We start from the raw sequence: 18,883 nt of genomic DNA, 5'->3' as shown, positions 1-18,883 counted from the left end.
CAGAGCGTGAAAAATTACTCGCGCAAAAATATCCACTTTTACAGTATTCTTAGATGGATTACGGAAGTACAGTGCCCGAGAGAAGGAAATACAAGAGGTTGCAGAAAAGATATAAAATTGTTAATTTAATGTAATCAAATTACATTTATGTAATGCACACCTTCAGGAAAGAACTGTTTTCAGATTTAGACTGAAAGGATTCCAAAATAACCAAAGAATCAGATATGGACTGGTATCTGATTTCACAAACATGATGCATCAGTAGAGGGTGACCATGTTTTTTGAGCCAAAGATCTGCCAGCAAAATCATAATTGACAAACAAAGAGAAGGAAGGAAGTGAATAAGAAACCAAAACAAAGAAATCTGTGATCATTGGGGATGGGGGGGGGGGGGGTGAGCATGTTCCCCTTCCCCTCCCCCACTCTCTGTTTAGGCTTGAATTACACGAAATTGGTTTGCCATGATCCTCTTTTTAATAATTGTTTTAAAGTAAACATCAACATCAAAGGGTAGGATATGAGCTGTTACATTTCTGTGTAGGCAAGTTTATTGATAGTTATATTCAAAGTTAATGTGTACTTTGAATGATGAAAGATTTTCCCCCGACAGCTAGAAAGCTTGCTAGGGACTTGCCCATCATAGTAACAAGAACTGTTTTCAAACTTGATTCCAGTCATTGAAATGATGTATTTAGTAGGAACAGGTGTTAAGCACAGCACATTATTATATCCTGTAGGGAAAATAGTTCACAGATTTTAACATGATATTAGTTCACAGACCTTTCGGAATAAGGCAAACCATGCATGATATATGTACCCAGGTGTTTAGATTATGTTTACAGAGGAATCCAATTGTGTAAATGGTACTGCTGTAGTATGCATCCAAGTTTGCTAAGTTGTAGACTGATTAGTCATTTTTTTAAATGACCACAAGCATGCTCAGTATTCTAGTCTAGTGCTGCAAAAAGTATGCAGATCAGGTTTGAAACACAGTGTCACTAAATCTATAAAATGAAAGGGTAATTTCTTCCTGCTTATGAATGCATTCAGAGTGATTAGGTATACAAACACTTTTCTTCATATAAACCTAAAAGACACCATAACATGAAAAATTATTGATTTTGCCCATCAAATTTAGATATTCTGCCTGCCAGCATAGTTTTCCTCATCAATTCTTAGTTTATCTTTCTTCACACACAAGGCATAAGAATGATTTGCAGTCCCTCTACATTATGCATAACGACATAATTGCAGATTAGCAAGTGGCAGAATAGTTAAGATTGTGATAAAAATATGACACTGTGGTGATACAAATTATGCATAATGAAACACAATTCAGGGTAGTTTAAAGGGACTGCACAGTACTGGTTGAGGTAAGGGATTCATGTTTTGAACATTTCTAAGTGAGATAATGAGAAACCTGTTATGAAATATGAAAGAGCATGTAATTTTAAGAAGGATTCAACGTTTATTTGATGAAAATTGGTTTTGAAATGGCTGAGATATCCTAAAAAGTGATAATAATAAAAGGCGACAGGCCACAACTTTATTAAGATCTCCTTGTTTCACCTTGTTTTGGGATATCTCAGCCATTTCAAAACCGATTTTCATCAAATAAACTTTTGATACCCTTTAGAATCGCATGCTCTTTGACATCTAACAGAGTGGTTTCTGAATATCTCGCATAAAGCTAAAAGCTAAATCCTCACCTCGACCAGAACTGTACACACCCTTTAAAAGTACTTTGCAAATCATGCAAGATCTCGAAAGGATATCAGTTTGCAGAAGTTTATCAGTCTATTCATATGTCAGTCTGTCAGTCTTTCTAGCTACATGTATCCTCCATCTATTTACCTATCTATTTATCTATCTATCTATCTATCTATCTATCTATCTATCTATCTATCTATCTATCTATCTATTTACCTGTTTGTCTGTTAGTCTGTGTATCTTTCTATTGTCTATCTTCGTGTGTATCTGTCTACAATATCTATCTTTCCACGTAAAGCTCTATATTTATGTGTTCATCATGTATCTATTATTCTGATTATCTTTCTCCCAACTTCCAACTTGTCTTTCATGTATTCCTTGCCATTTGTCTTGCATATTTGATATGCTCTCTTTCACTGTCATAATCACTACCTGTCCATTAAATGAAGAGATGAACTCATGGAGGAACACTGTCCTAACAATGATTCAAGATTGTGGTAAAGAAGAGAGAGAGATAGAGACAGACAGACAGACAGACAGACAGACAGACAGACAGACAGACAGACAGACAGGAAAAAAGATAAAGAAATAAATATAAATTAAAATAGAAAAGTAGATAGAGAGTGACAGAATGGAAGAGAAAGAGAGAGAGAGAGAGAGAGAGTGTGTGTATGTGTGTGTATTTGTTTGTTTGTTTATTTGTTTCATGTCCATCTGAAAAGATGGCTGGAGAGCCCATATTCAGCTACAATAGCTGGTCTTCCATTGGGTCCAGTTGGATGTAAGGAGGGTTATATTTATGTGTGTGTGTGTGGGAAAAAAAGACAAACAGCTACAGCTACATGGGTGGAGAGGTAAATGAAAGAGACAGACAGACAAGGACAAAAGAGATATATAAAAATAGGTTGGCAGATCTGGAGAAAGATATGTAGTACAGGGTGGGGAGTAATTTGCTAAAAACAGAAATAGAGACAAGGACACAAAGGGAGATAGAGACAGAGATAACTAGAGATAGAGATAGATAGAGTGAGAGAGAGAGAGGGGGAGAGTGGTGTGTGTTTGTGTGTGTGTGTGTGTGTGTGTGTGTGTGTAAGAGATAAAGGCAGAGAAAGTGTGCTTTGGATATGGTTTGCCTTGTAACAACAGAAATTTGGATTTTTTTTGGTAGTAATAGGATAATTTCTTTACATAATGCTATTGGTATGTATTGAAATATATATATATATATATATATATATATTCTTTTAATATACTTTTTTACTGACATTTGCTGTGTCAGTGTATTCAGCACTATTAAAGGTTACTGCCTTTTTTGTAACACTTTGAATATTTCTTCAGATGTGAAGATGTTTGAAAGGCAGTATCAAGTGAATCTAGCATAAATCCAAACACAATGAAAGTGCTCTATCTTTGGAAGGTGAATGCCCTAACCTGCACAGCATTCTGGGAAGCCAAACAGACAATATGGACTTGCTGTAGAGTGAAGTGATCAATGGCTTAAATAGTGAGTGCGTCACAGCAAGGTGCCAATGTTCATTATGGTATATCTGCATGAAAAATGGGGGGGGGGGGGGGGGGTGTCATAAGGCAGATAAAAAAAAATCAAAGAAATAGCAATTGATCCAATAGAATTGGATCATGATGTCTGTTCAGCATTTAAAGGGAAAAGAAAAGGAAATAATCTGAAGAACTTTTAGCTATTATTTGGCTTGGTAACTTTGGGGAGGAGTTTGTTCATAGCTTTGACACAGATGAATACTGCAAGGTGAAATATAAAATGGGAATGAAGAGTGCCCGTATTAAAGGGTTCCTGCCCTTAAAGATGTTTCATCGTTGCCATGGATACGGTCACTGGCTGATGTGTGAGTCAGGATTTTGCACGTGGTGGATGGATGGGGGTTTAGTAGTCACATGCTCCTGTGCTGTCTTTGAGCAATCTTCTCTCTCATCTCTCTTCCCCCCGCCTTCTCTCATAACACTGGATGTAGCAATGAACATCAGCAGGACTGTATGATATACACACACTCTCGTCATTTCCTGCGCAGAAACATAGTTATGCAGACACCATGTGTATAGCAACTAAAAGCTTCCTTACAGTAAGAGAGGAATAGGGAGATGGAGAGAGAGACAAGTAAGAGAGATGGACATGTTGCTTCACTTCTTTTCACTTTCCTATCAGTCACAGTTGGTCCATGTATTTCCCCTATTTTTTATCGTTTCACCTCCAATATGCATGGGATCATTAAACACAGGAAATTAGATAAAGTATTGCTCATACGTTCGTAGTCTTTATTGATCCGTTGCTCATGGCAACCAGGTTGCTCCTGTGACAAAGTCTGTGGAGATTGTAGAATCTTGTTTGGGAATGGGTTAAGCAAGTAGATGGTTGCAGGAAAAAAAAAACCCCACAAATGTTGGTGGCACGTACTGCTAGAAGTTTGATCCAGTGGATTTGCTGTCTTCCTCTTATATCTGCTAATCATTAGATACTGTAAATGTGGATATTTTCATGCGAGTAATTTTTCACACTGGGGTGGGAAAGATGAATTTTGTGTGTTTTTAATTCCACAGACTCAAGATATTTTAATAGTGGTACCTGTATCACAAGCAAAAATATTTGTGAGCTTTTGTTTTCGCATTATGTGCGAAGATTTCAACACTGCGAAAATTTCCAATTTTGCAGTAGATTCTACTTTTAAACCTATGTTAAATTCTTTAAGTTTTATATATTAGCTGATTATTGTGTTAGGTTACACTGTGCAATGTTTTGCATCCCTTGCATTAAATGCCAATGGAGAAGAAGCAGAGTCTATGTATGTCGGAGAAGAAGCAGAGTCTATGTATGTCAGAGAATTCGAAATCTGATTTATGCATTGAATAGAGATTAGCCCTGCTGGTAAAGGAATTGTTCAAGAGATCTGAATGTAGTATTTAGGGAAAATTACCTCCACTGCAAAAACAAGAAGGATTTGATAATTTTTTTAGTATAATGGTATTTTAAGGGAAAATACTGCCTGGAGGTAGTTGTGTATTCTCAAAGTCATCACTGGTTATTTGCATAAAGTATCATTGATCAATTTGACTCAGTCTACAGTTCCAAGGAGAATAAAACTTTAAAAAAAAAAACATGAAAACTGAACTGAGTAGGAAATAGTGTAGAGTACTTTTCTGATGAGTAACCTTGGAGCCATAAGGGTGTTAAGGTCATCCTGAGTCAGTGGGATTAACACCCTTCTGCCTCAGAGCTAGCAGCTCTAAAAACTCACCCATTCTTTGCTACAACCAAATCTCCTGTGTAGATATTTCTGCCCTCATGTGTGACATACAGTGAGTGGTCATGAGAGCAAGTGCTGCAGTTTGTCACTTCCATTTTGTAAAACATTGGTTGGTTGTATGTCTGTCATTTTCTGCTCTTTGGCTTCATGATTGTCATTGGGTAGCACATAGCTCTGCTTGTGTATATTCCTAGTTCTCTTAGTCCTTCTAGTTTCTTTTTCTCTGCCCAAGTTTGAAATTCAAGATGGTTGTGTTTTCCCATGTTTCTATCAAAAGATGATAAAACTTGCACAATGATTCGTCATGCTGTTTGAGAATACTGATATGAATAATATGATGAAAGCCTCAACCTTGATTGTTTTAGCAATGCAGCATATTCTTGCCTTTGTTTATGTGTGAGAGTGCTGAAATATCAACAACCTTTCTGCATAATGCTTGATACTTCTTGAAGGTCAATGAAAAGACATGATGTTTGGTGAATGTGTTCATACTCATAGACTCACCCTCTTGAGTTGACTAATGAAATCATGAATGTGTGAAAAGGAAATAAAGCATCATACCCCATTTGCGTGGAAGGGGACACATATTTCTCACCATGTCTACCACGTATATCATGATCATGTTGAAGTGACTGGAATTGGGGATGAAATGTTCAAATTTATGGAAGCTTCCATTTCGTACCACATGCGTTCTTGGAAATTACTTATGCTGATATCTCTTATGAGCTCATCTGTGAACTTATTTTAGATAGTCTGGTGGTAGTGATATGACAGGACTTGTTTCTTTGTCTTTTTAGCTCACCTGAGCCGAAGGCTCAAGTGAGCTATTGCGATCGCTCTTCGTCCGCCTTCCGTCGTGCGTCGTCCGGCGTGCGTAAACTTTTTACATTTTCATCTTCTTCTTGAGAACCCCTTGACCGACTTTCACCAAACTTGGCAGGTAGCATCCCTAGGATCTCAATTTGTTCAAGTGGGCACCATACTCCACCTGGGGGTCCCCAGAGGGGCCCAAACCCCCCAAAATGAAGGAATCTTAAAAAATCTTCTTCTCTAGAACCAGAAGTGATAGAGCTAAGATAATACTATGAATTAGTACATTGATGACTGTAGTTTCAAGTTTGTTCATGGCGGAATCAGGGGTGCCCCCCTTGGGACCCAGGGGAGGGGGGTTGGGAGGGGTCCTAATGGGGCCCAAATTGTACATTTTCATCTTTTTCTTGAAAATGCCAATATGAATTTTCGCCAAAGTTGGCAGGTAGCATCCCTAGGGGGAAAGAATCTCATTCCCATCAAATGGGCACCATGCCCCACCTTGGGTGCCCCAGGGGGCCTAAATTTGGACCGAAATTGTAAATTTTCATCTTTTTCTTGAAAACCCTATTACAAATTTTCACCAAACTTGTCAGGTAGCATCCCTAGGGGAATAGAATCTCAATTCCATCAAATGGGCACCATGCCCCACATGGGGGGCCCCAGGGGGCCTAAATTTGGACCGAAATTGTAAATTTTTATCTTCTTCTTGAAAACGCTATCACAAATTTTCACCAAACTTGTCAAGTAGCATCCCTAGTGGGATAGAATCTCAATTCCATCAAATGGGCACCATGTCCCACCTGGGGGCCCCAGGGGTCCCCCCCCCCCTCCTGTAAGGAATCTGTACAGATTTTCTCTGGAACCAGAAGTGATTGAGCTAAGTTGATACAATGAGTCAGTGTATTGATGACTGTTGTTTCAAGTTTGTTCTGGGAAAATCAGATGTGCCCTACCCCCCCCCCCTTCCACCCCCCTTGGAACCCAAGGAAGCTTGATGGGATGGGGGGAGGGGTCCAAATGCGTGCCTTTTTTTTTATCTTGCTGAAAACAACATAATGGGTTTTCAGCAAACTTGGCAAGTAGCATTCCCATGGGGATAAGATTCCAATGAATGGGCTCCATGCTTTCCCTGGGGGCCCCAGGGGGGTCCAAACTTCCTAAATTAATGAATATTCAATAATGTTTTTCTCTAGCTCTAATCAAAAGTGATAGGGCTTTAAGTCTCCCCCCCCCCCCAAGCTGCATAATCCAACATTCTATAAAGTACAGTGTACTTAGTAGGTATTTTTTACCAGTGTAATGGAATATGTAAATGGACACCATGCCCCCACTCTCCAAGCTACCCCCACCATAAGTTTCCAATGTTCTCAGGTAAGAGTCTGCAAGAATGCATGGAAGGTGAACTTGCGATACTCAGGTGAGCGCGTGACCCCCGGGTCTCTTGTTTTCCTTGTAGCTTGAAGACCTTGAGGCTGAGAATAAGAGGCTTAAAATGAGAGTTGTGGAGCTGGAGTTACAACAAGGATTAACCCCTTCATACTCATTGGAAGCCAATGGGGAGCAGGTCAGTATTAAAATCTATTCATTTAATACCTATTTAATACCTAGAATAAATTTCTACTTCGTAAGATTATGTTCTTTGTTTTCAATATAGTAGAGATTCTGTCAATGATTTTGTAGTCTGAGAATAAGTTCTGAGACAGGAAATTTAAGATATTTGGTACAAGGTATGCATTAAAAATCTAGTCCTCTGTGCAAATCTTGTTATGTGCATTTATAGTGTAACTTCATGTGTGTGATGGACTCTATTTTTACATCTTATATGTGCTGAAGAAAATTGAAAAGTGAGCAACTATCGTAATGTTTTAAGTGAATCCTACTTGATTTTCAGTTTAGGTGAATCTGGTATTCTTCTGGTCAGAATTACTGCACACACTTACCATATCCTGGCCTACCGTAGAAATCAAGGCAAAAAATTTGGTTTGATACTGCTTGTTTACCAAATGTAACTGCTGGCAGGAAGGGATGAAAATTATGAGTCCTGTATGCTGTTAAAACGTGATGACATTTGCAGGGCTTGACACTTACTTTTTTCTTTGGTGAACCATTTGGGCCTCTAAAACCTTTATATTTGAAATGTTAGCAGCCTGAAAAAGAAATTAAATAGCACTATCAGTACTACATAAAAGCAAATGTAGCAATCTATGTAGAATCTTGTCTACCTGATCAGGCCACCAGAAACTATGCTTTTTGAAAGTTCAGTAGCCCATCACCAATTTTTAGTAGCCCAGGGCCACTGGAACTCCGCTAGTGTCGAGCCCTGCCTTTTGATGATGATGATGATATCAATGTTGTTGATGGCATGCAGGAAAAGTCTCCTGTTGGATCCGCAAAGTTTAACCCCTTCAACACTGCTGCTGAGACCAACGGCAGCGCATCAGACATTTCAAAGACCGAAGTCCACTTCTTTCCATCTTTCACGGAATCCGTGCAATCTCCTACATCGCCAACATCAGAATCGTTCACTGCTGTCAATCTACTTGCAGATCTCAATGTAAGACTGCAACTTAAAACCTGGTCACATGACCATTTTATTATCTTTCTTTCTTTGCTTTTAATGGATGTACCATTACAACTGAGATGTGGCATTGTGTCCACATCTGATCAATATCACAATATCACTTTCAACACACTCAGTTGCAATCATTCACTGACTTGGACAGGACTAAAAGAAATAATTGAAAAAAAGAAAAGAATGTTTCCTTTTGCAACACTGAACCTACAGGTTAATTTGGAAATTTGGATGAAAGCTGATCAATACCAAATGCTCTTATTTACGGCGCTTCCTCAATGGGTTAATAAGTGTGTGAATCAAGTTGATTTGGGACACATTGCCTTATGACTTTGTGAAATGTCAATGAAGAAAAGTATTGTTTTCAAAATCTATGCTTAAACACATAATTTAACAGGACAGTAACGATGTCATTCCTTGTTTCTGGAGTATTGTCATATAATATTGGGAAATCAGATTTGAGAAATGAACATATGCATATTTGATCAGCCATTATATGCTTAAATTACAATGCAAGATAAACATTGTGGTATATGAAATGTCATTATCTCATAGCATAGTGCATGACTCTTGTTCTTGGGATTTTTTGGCTCAGATTATAATCTGCTTATGTAAATCAAGACAATGAAGAAATGAGGCATTGTTCTTGATTCTGTGTTTCTGTGAAGGCATTAAACCAGCCTTCGGACCCATCACAAACTGCATCCATGACGAGTGCGGGCACGCTGGCGGAGCAAGCTGCAGCTTTCCAGGCGGCCAAACCAGGAGGGGTATTTGACGACACCTTTGCACCCCCGGCAGCGGCCAAGCCCATAGAACCTTTGCTGCTACCACCACCTCCCCCGGCCCCGCCCCGGAATGTGGCACCCCTCTCCCCTGTAGTATCCCCGTCCCCTGTCCAGTCCCCCGCCGAACCCATGTCACCGGTTCCCCCCTCCCCCACTGTCAACGGAGCTCAGACCGCTGGTAAGGGCTGCTTGACAGATAGAATTTTTATTTTCAAAGCCAAAAATGTAATTCAATAAAACAAACAATCATATGTTAGACATTGTAGTACTACTGATTGATATAATTTTTTGAGATTCACTTATTTTCATAGCAAGGTCTGACATATCTTTTGATGCTTGCAAAAAAAAAGTTTAATATTATATCCACAGAAGAGATTTTTAAATCAACTCCAAAACATTAACTCATTGCACTCTTTTATATGGTGAGTCCTGCAGCAGAATTACTGGAGTTCTAGAGTAATAAGTTTACAAAGCTTAAGGTCAGTGATTGTAATGATGTATGTGCTTCCCTAATTACCACTGAACATGAAAGTTTGATAAAAAACTCGAATACTGAATTACAATTCGCAATTGGAATGTGCTGATTTTCAGTCCTTTTTAAAACTTTTTTTGTGTGAATTCAATTTTCCCAAGAACACTTGCACTTGCACTGTTTATCTAAGGAGAATTCAGTTACCATGAGAACGGAGCCAGTCAGGTCCTGCTTGGGCAAAATCTGAGCGGTCAGCCCAAGCAGTATAAACAGTCAAGCAATCGGTTTTTTGAAAGTGTTTCCGAAATGGTTTGAGGAGGTTCTTAATTCTGGCCACAGTACAAATGGGATATTAATTTACTTAATAGTCTTGTTTTCCCAGGAAGCCAGTCAGACGTAGCAATGATTTATGATCACAATATGCGCTCTTTCCATGGAAATGCAAATGGTCTAGAAACTTTGATAGTTAACAGCTGTTTTCGGACAAAATATCTTCATAGTACAATCTATCTTGATGAATTAACCCCTTCGTTTCACCAGTTTGCTTACAATTTAGTGTTTTTCTTTTCCTTAATTTTCTCTTTCCATCCGTACACCCTCTCTTTTTTTTATTTTGTGCGGCTCCTTTGCTTTCTTTTCTTCTGTCTCTTTGCCTTTGTGTCTACTCTCTGAGCCTTTTTCTTCTTCCAAAATGTCAGTCGATTATCCAAGAAGGTCTCTTAGTTGATTCCATATCATATTAGAATCCTCTCTCTACCCACCAGTGTGTTAAAGCTTGTTTCATCCCTCGTCAGAATCAAGTCACCATTTATTTGACTGCTGTGTCTGATAATAATGTATTAATCAGTGTACTGATATTTAGCAGATGCTGCTGTTGCAAGGAATTGCTTCCTATAGCTCCATGAACCCTACAACTACCAGCAGCTACTTCTTTGTACACAAAGCCAACGTCATTCTGAGGTGGCTGTTCTAAAAGGGTTTAATAATCATTGACCAACTGCAAGTTTGTTTTTTTTTCGTTTGTTTTTTTTTCATGATTGATTCTTGGTTATCTCTCTTATTACAGAGTCATATTTGCACATTCTCCTTTGATATACTTGTTAAATTTGCATGAGGTGTTACTACTGCTGAGGTAGTGCCGTGTTTAACTCTTGTTGAGTCCAGTGGCAATGACAAGAACCTGTTACCTATCAAATGTGTAATCCTTTCCATTTGTGCCTTTTCTCCTTCATATCTAAATAGTTCCTGGAATAGCAAGAAGCAGACCAAGACCTACTGTATCACAGGGAGCAGGTACGACATGCCTACATGATTTACCCTGAATTCAGGAATTCATGAGTTCATTAAATGATTCCTGCAAGCATCATCATAGCATTATGATTATTTTGGTTGGTCATATCCCTCGTGCAAAGATTCCTGCAATAAGACTGATTCAAAATTAGTCACAGGCAAACAATATCCCCCCCCCCCCTTTCCACTATCAAGTCGGGTGACCTTTTGCCTGATACTATAGAGTCATCTATGAAATGGTTAGCATCGGACGGAAAAAATCTAGCATATAGAATAGTACTTGTCTGCCAGATGCAACCAAGCCAAACTGCCAAATTTTCCCGAGGCTCCATGGATTCTAGCGGTATTTCAGTGGGAAGCTGTCTCAGTGACGCAGTTGTGAACGTAATCAATTTGCATTGTTGATATGCATTGGTCCTATCAGATATCAATATCACCCCCCTCCCCCATTTGTCCTGCATATATTTGTGTATATGACACCTATAAAGATTCTTTCTAGCCGAATGATTTGACTGTTGGGAGATATAAATAAATGTAAGATATGATATCTTGCGGGTCTGTATGTTGTGAGGGGACTGTTTCTTTTCAAATTGACCGCACCCTTAATCTGGATATTTTGCTATTTACTTTCATTCTTCAGGTGTGATAGCCCCTCCTCCAAGAACCGTTAGAAGGGGCGATTCTTTTGGTGCCATGTCACCCTCGGCAACATCTCCTGCTCCAAGCAGTGAGTTCTTCTTTCAAAATGCTGTTTTTAATTGATTATATTGCGAATATGCTAGTATGTGATGAACATTGCACTAAAAAATAACAATAACAACCACAAACAAAACAAAATCAAAATATTTATCCCATGAACAAACCAAGGAGCAACACGACCAAACAGTATCTTTTTTTGTTTTTGTTTTTCTATTTGGTTATGTCATGCTACATGTATTCTTCTGTATTAGGGTATGACTGTAGGGTAAGAAACAGATTTGAACTGAATTCTTTTTAATATGGCTGCTTCAGTCCTTGCAATGAGATTTTGTAGAAAATTTGGTGTCATTGAATTACAGCAGTGAAACACATTTCTGAAAAATGCTGAAAAGGCTTAATCTTTCTTTGTAAGGTTCCCATCAAAACTGGAATTGAAGTATATCACTTAAAGGACAAGTTCACCTTCATAAACATAAGGATTGAGAGAATGTAGCAATATTAGTAGAACACATCATTGAAAGTTTGAGGAAAATCAGACAATCCGTTCAAAAGTTATACATTTTTGAAGTTTTTTTTGCAGTACCCGCTGGATGAGAAGACTACTGCAGTGTATGAATAACTTAGATGTCACATGCGTACAACAATATAAGGAAAATATAAAGAGAATTTCACAAAATTCCATCTTTTGAAAAAAGTACACACTCCCCTGACTCGTTACCGATAAATGTTATGGGTAATATTATTCCCCCTGCCTTTAGCAAGAGGCAAGTCAATTGCTCTTTTATTATGCGAAAAAAGTGAAAATATGTTGCATTTTCTTTTATATTTTCTTTATGCTGTTGTACGCATATGACTCACAAGCTTTAGTAGTCTCCTCATCCAGCGGTTCCAACACAAAAATTAAAAAAATTCATAACTTTTGCATCGATTGTCCAATTTTCCTCAAACTTTCACTGATGTGTTCTACTAATATTGTTGCATTTTCTCAATCCTTATGTTTATGAAGGTGAACTTGTCCTTTAAGCCTGTAGGAGTGAAACTTGTGAAAGTTTACTGCACACACCAAACAGTGCCAGACGGGATGTTTACAATATACCCTTCCTAGAATCATACACTCACATGCTTCCTTTTGATGACCTTTGAACCCATTGTAGTTGGCCTGGATGACCTTTATGCTGCCGTCTCTAAGGCAGCCGTCTCAGACAAGAGCGGGACGGGGACCGTGACGACCACCTCGCCCAATCCATTCTCGCCTCCCGCGCCAACAACAGAATTTAGCTTTGATATCCTCAGCAACAAAGGATCCAATGTAAGATGGTGGTTCAGTTCTCTTCTTATGTTAAATTAAGAATAAAAGCCAAATTATGTGGATGGGGTGAATGCAGCAATATCAGTAGAACACATCAGTGAAGTTTTAGGAAAATTGGACAATCTGTTCAATAGTTTTCAAGAGTTTTTAAAGTTTTGATGCAGCCATTGCTGGATGAGAAGACTATAACATATTCTGATGTCACACATGGACAACAATAAAAAGAAAATGTAAAGAAAATTAAACCTTTGAGAAATTTTCTAACATAATGAAAAAAAAAAGCACTTGACTTGCCTCTTTCAGAAAGCAGGAGGAATTATGCTACCCTAACCCATGTCAGTATCAAGAGGAGGGAATGTATACTTTTCATTGAAAAGATTGTGGAATTCTCAGCTGTATATTTTCTGTATTGTTGTCCATGTGTGACATCATACATGAACTGTTGTAGTCTTTTCTTCCAGAGATGGCTGCACTGAAACAATCAGTGATATTGATGTTGATGTTGTCTGTACTCCACGTTTACAGTGAGTGCTATTATCAGTTGCATCATAAGGAATTTGGTAATACAACTTCTGTGGAATATACCTTAATACAGGGTAATATTGAAATAAGTGGACATGTTGGGTTTCATAACCAGCATGTAGTTTCTTTGCAGACATATTATGAGTACTCCATCATGCAAGTGAACTTAATATGAAAAAAAAAACTGACGGCAATCTGATTTCATATAGAAAGAGTTGTCATATCTAAAGTCTGACCTTTCTGATAAAGTTCAAGAGTTATGTGTGAAATGAATGACTTTTGCTTCACATGTGCTTGTGCTATGTATGTCTTCTTACAAGGTATTCCCTCCAGTAAGATATGTATATATGCTTATTGCCAAGTTTGTCTTTCATTTTACTTTTGCCTAAAAAGACTACATCAAAGAACTTATAGTGAGGTAAAGTATGGACACAATTTTCAGAAAATATTCCAAGATTAGTGCCATCAAATACTTGAATAAAATTTTGTGTTGATTCCTATCTATCCATGACAACTTAGTCATTGTACCTTCTGCCACACATGTATAATGGTAGCTCATATTCATGGTAGTGGTTTTCAGCGTCGGTGGTTTACTGCAAACTGTTTTAGTTGTACTTCTATGACTGGTACACCACACCATTCCAGTAAATGTGTTGAAATAGGTGGATATTTCATCACCCAAGGACAGCAGAATCCTGAACAACATTTTGTTTTCCCACAGGGTGCACTGGTAGTCACATCATTACAGTGTCCTGCACACCACATGCAAGCACACGAGCATCATAGCCAGTGCTTATGTTTTGCACTGTCCATTATCAATTATATTTCTCTCTAACTTTGCAGTCAGAAAGAGTATAGTCATTTCATATCATGACAGAGACTCCAACTCTAAGCACCTTCTGATCTGGAGATTCTCCCGCCTGAAACCCCTAGCAAACGGGAGACTCCAACTTGATGTGCGCGAAGCGCATATCACGAGCGCAAAGTTCCTTGCGGCCGGGGTCCAGGGCCAGCTTGGGCCCCGGAAGCTGTAATAATTAGGGTTCTTGATGCTCTCTCGTGCTATCTAAGGCTTATTTTTCAACATACGAAGACAAAAAGTAAGAAATCATTTCAAACGGGAGACACAGAGCCAGGGCGGGAGAAATTAAATCTCAGTTGGGAGAACGGGAGATTTTGCAAAAGTGGGCTTTCGGCGGGAGATCTCCCATCGAAAGCGGGAGAGTTGGAGTCTCTGTCATGAGAAGTCTCCTCTATTTCACCAATTTAGATTAAGCTCTGTAGAATTCACTCTTTCTATTTTCCACCTACTGTGTTTACATCTATGATTATCTTCAATGTGCATGTGCATGCATTATTTAAAGATAAATTCTTAAAGCGTAGTTGTAGCTGTAGATTATTATGAACTGTATAGATGTCTTCATTGTCTTGACACACATTTTCCACATTCTTTGAATCCACCTTATCAGTATGTTAGAGCTTACACAGCTCATAGAGGTTCCCCTCACAACAATTTCAGATACGCAACTGTAGCCCACATTTTGCTTCATATATCTTTCTACTATCCAGGCATCAAATACCTAAGCACCCACCTGATCAATATGAATATATCCTTGTTTGTCTCTGTAAACATCCAATTATTGCATTAATGTAATTCATGTCACAGACAACCCCCCCCCAAGAGAAAAAAAAAGGATCAAATTAGTCAAAACTGACATTAAGAAATTTTGAAATACTCTTCCTGTGATTATTCTGAATTCATTATTCTCCTGCAGCTCTGTAGTATCTTTTCATTATGTTTTAGAATATTTTAGTTACTTACATAAAAAAATTCTGCTGACTGATCGATGATGAATTTATGTATTTTGAAATTTGCTGTCAATTTAATGAATTAAGAAATGACCTATGTTCAGAACTTCAATTACTCCACTAAAGTACAGATATCAGGTATCTTTGATTTTTGTGGTAGCTTTATAAAATTTCTTGATTCATTATTCTTACATTATATGCTTCTGCAAAGTTTCACAAAAATTATCTACCCTTATTAATGGGTATATTTGGTCCTCTTCCCCTCTCAAAAGAAAAAGAAAGGGAAAGCACGCAATTATTATCACACTCTGCAGTTAAATGTCAAGTTCATTTTTACACTGCTCAAAATATCTCTAGTTTTTAATACTGGGATACATTTGGCACTCAAATGCACAAGCAATTTCACTTCACCTTCTGGGGCCCGTTTCATAAAGCTTGTCATCAGTGACAAGTTGTCATAGATGTGACAAGCTACTGAAATCCTTGCATCTGATTGGCTGAGAGCAAATTTGTCATAGAAATGCGGCAGTTGTCACTGATGATAAGTTTTATGAAACGGGCCCCTGATGTTTTTACGAGAGTTTAGTGGAAATGTCCTTTGATTTCAACTCCAAGGCATTATCTTTACACTGTATGTCATTGTTTCCTTTTGCATGGTAATTGTGCTTCTGTCAATGGGAAATGCAAGTTTCTATGATCCATGCACCTTAAAGGGGATGGCTAGATTCACTGATCAGTGGGAATCAGTGGGAATGCTGGGGGATGATTGTTCCAATCCTTGTGAGATTCATTTAAGAGTTCATTATATATCTAGTGTTGTGTGAAAATTGTTTGCTTCAGAATGGTCTTGTATTCAAGTAATGTGCAGTTTAATGTTTCCAGGTTAGCATGCCTGTACAGTGATGGGGCATTAAACTGCACATTGCTTGAATATGAGACCGTTTTTAAGCAAATTCTTTTCACACAACAATAGATATATGATGTACTCTTAAATGAATCCCACAAGAATTGGAACAATCATCCCCCAGCATTCCCACTGATTCCCACTGATCAGTTACTAGCCATCCCCTTTAAGCTAAATTGTATGTTCAGATGTCATTTTGGTATCGAAATAAAGTTTGTTAATTTGTTAGCTGTGGTCAGATCATATTTTGCTATCAATTAATATTTTGCTCATTAGCTGAAACTATTACTATTGCAGGTATTTAAATGAAAGTCAAAAGCCCTTCCTGAAGTTTCTCTTATTTCCTCAAAACTTGTGAAGCATATACCAAAATATATCTGAAGATAATGTGTTTTTGTGACATGGAGATGGAAGCTGTAATTGTGAAAACTCCCACAATGCATTGTAAAGGAGAGGCAATAATATAGACCGATTCGGGTTTGTTGAGGGCAGCAGACAAATTGTGGCACTGGGTGCAGCCATGAGCTAATTTTTAGGTGTCTTAGCCGACCCCCTCCTCTCCCCCACCCCATGGGCAACATGTTTATCGCGCACTTGTAACAAAGGTTCGCGCACTAAGCAAGCATTCGCGCACTCAGTACGAGACTCCCATTGGCTAAAACAACCATGCATCAGTTTTTCATTCCGTGCGCGTGAGAGGGGTGGGGAGAGAGGAGGGGGGTCGGCTGAGACACCGCAGTAATGGGGCTGCCCATGCCAAAAATACACATAGCGCGTCACAGAATCGGTCTATATTTACATGCATCAGCATGCACAAAGTTTATTCGTTTTACACTATCATACACTTCAATTCATCTCTCTCTCTTTCTGCATTTCATTTTGTCAGATGGCACCTACCACAAACAACAGCTCATCCAATGACTTCTCCATCATGGACTTGGATCCACTGAAGTGACCTGAAGTGAAAGAAAGTAAAAACAAACTGATAGACAGAAACAGAGAGAAGAGAGCTTGATGCATATCTTAACAGCTGTGTCTCGCACGTGAATGAAAGTGAATGGAATGCTTTCGTCATCCTTGCCACCTCAAGTATTATACACGGCGTTTGCAACACTCTATCTGTCTCGTTGCCCCGGATGATGGTATGTTTGAGATTGGGAGGGGCTTCCAGTTACCTTGGCACCTGCTTTGTCAAACTCTCATCTCCACCTTTACCTTTCCCTGGTGATGCTCTTTTGGCGGTCAGATGAGTCTCCGCTGACCATCGATACTTATTTCTTCTGGGCAAAACTGACGGTCAAGATGAGAAGTCAATGTTGTCTGGATATTTTCTCAACTCATTATGATTATGTGTATCTGTTGATGTGTCATGGAATATATTTTGTAACACTGACAGACAGCATCGTATACAGATAAAAATATGTAGTAAAAGAAAAAATTAACGAAATGGGAATAAAGGTGATGCTGAATTATATTTTGGTCACAAAGAGAGATATTATACGGTAGGGTGGTAGAGCTGGTCAAAAAATGACAAATGATTATGCTATATGATGTGTGATGCACCCAGGTTTATGTACGTACAATGGTGGATGCATCCACAGTATACTGGGGGGCATTTTATGAAGCGTTTTGGTCGGATATTTATCTGACAAACTGTTACAAGCTACTGAAATCCTTGCATCTGATTGGCTGAGAGCAATTTTGTCCGACAACTTTGTCAGACAAAATGCTTTATGAAATGCCCCCAGGTCTGGACACATTGTTCCTTGTTCCACCTGCCTTTTCCTTACTATGCAATGCATACCCTTGATCTTTTTCTGCAATTGAAAGTTTAATTTACAGTGTGTACTGCTCTTTCTTCAAGATTTTAGAAATTTGTACTTTAAGCAAGTGCCTTCTTGAATAAGCGAAAACTGTTAATATCACTCTACAGAACTGACTGCTCTTCCATATGATAAATGTGCCTGCCTTTGTACACAGATACCCTATATTATTTTAGTTCCCGGTGTTAAAGATGATTTATGAAAAAATGTCGTTTTCAGTGACCATGTATCATTCCATTGTAAAAAAAAAAAAGAACGACTTTGTACTAAAATGGTTTGTTATGTATAATCCCATCTCTTTCTGATAGTTGCAACAAGCCAAGTGACCATAAAATTTGGAAGATATTAAAAGTGCATAAGATTGTGTCTGCCCAAAAGTAAAATGCAGTAGAGGGTTTTTGAGACCTGTGTGATGATCCTCATGATTACAAAAAGAGAAGAAAGCTTGTCAAAATCATTCAACTTGGGGCAGTTATCTTTTCTAAGCCCTACTTGCTTATGTTTCATGGTGTCTGCACTTACATGACAGTAGAAGAAATGCAAAGTATTGCAACTCTTCTTCTCTTCTTTGCTACCTGCTACTTCACGAAACTGCATTGTCTTTGAACAATTTTATGGGATCTTCCCTGTGATATTGCGAACAAGCTTCATTTAATCTATTAATTTTGTGTAACATTTTCCTCAGTTTGGCAAAGCAATATATACACCCCCCCCCCAAAAAAAAAAAAAAAAAAATGTTGGAAAGCATTATGTACTGCAGTCAAGTGCCGAAACAACTTTGTTTGTCATCTAAAGTACTTCTTTTTGTTGGCAAAATTTGTACATCATTATGCGAATGCGTCTATCTCAGTTGGAAGGCCACACAACTTTATGGATACTATACACCACGCAACAGTA

The 18,883-nt window shown here is 38.4% G+C and overlaps 1 protein-coding gene across 1 annotated transcript in view; it reads left to right on the top strand.

The window, feature by feature from the left end:
• LOC139730588 (uncharacterized) overlaps positions 1 to 17,306 on the top strand; it is a 40,660-nt gene extending 23,354 nt beyond the window's left edge. Inside the window, exons 7-13 of the mRNA XM_071641443.1 lie at positions 7,255 to 7,362; positions 8,173 to 8,352; positions 9,039 to 9,336; positions 10,873 to 10,923; positions 11,561 to 11,647; positions 12,774 to 12,928; positions 17,050 to 17,306. Coding sequence (XP_071497544.1) covers positions 7,255 to 7,362; positions 8,173 to 8,352; positions 9,039 to 9,336; positions 10,873 to 10,923; positions 11,561 to 11,647; positions 12,774 to 12,928; positions 17,050 to 17,118 — 948 coding nt within the window. The 3' untranslated portion in view covers positions 17,119 to 17,306. The remainder of the gene's footprint in view (positions 1 to 7,254; positions 7,363 to 8,172; positions 8,353 to 9,038; positions 9,337 to 10,872; positions 10,924 to 11,560; positions 11,648 to 12,773; positions 12,929 to 17,049) is intronic.
• Positions 17,307 to 18,883: the final 1,577 nt, after the last annotated feature.

Source organism: Diadema antillarum, unplaced genomic scaffold, assembly GCF_040938485.1.
Source record: "Diadema antillarum isolate AM-2024a unplaced genomic scaffold, OU_Dant_1.0 seq00000321_RagTag, whole genome shotgun sequence".
In the NCBI taxonomy this organism is placed as follows: domain Eukaryota; kingdom Metazoa; phylum Echinodermata; class Echinoidea; order Diadematoida; family Diadematidae; genus Diadema; species Diadema antillarum.
Note: the sequence above shows the minus strand (reverse complement) of the source record. Positions and strands in the feature narration are given on the sequence as shown.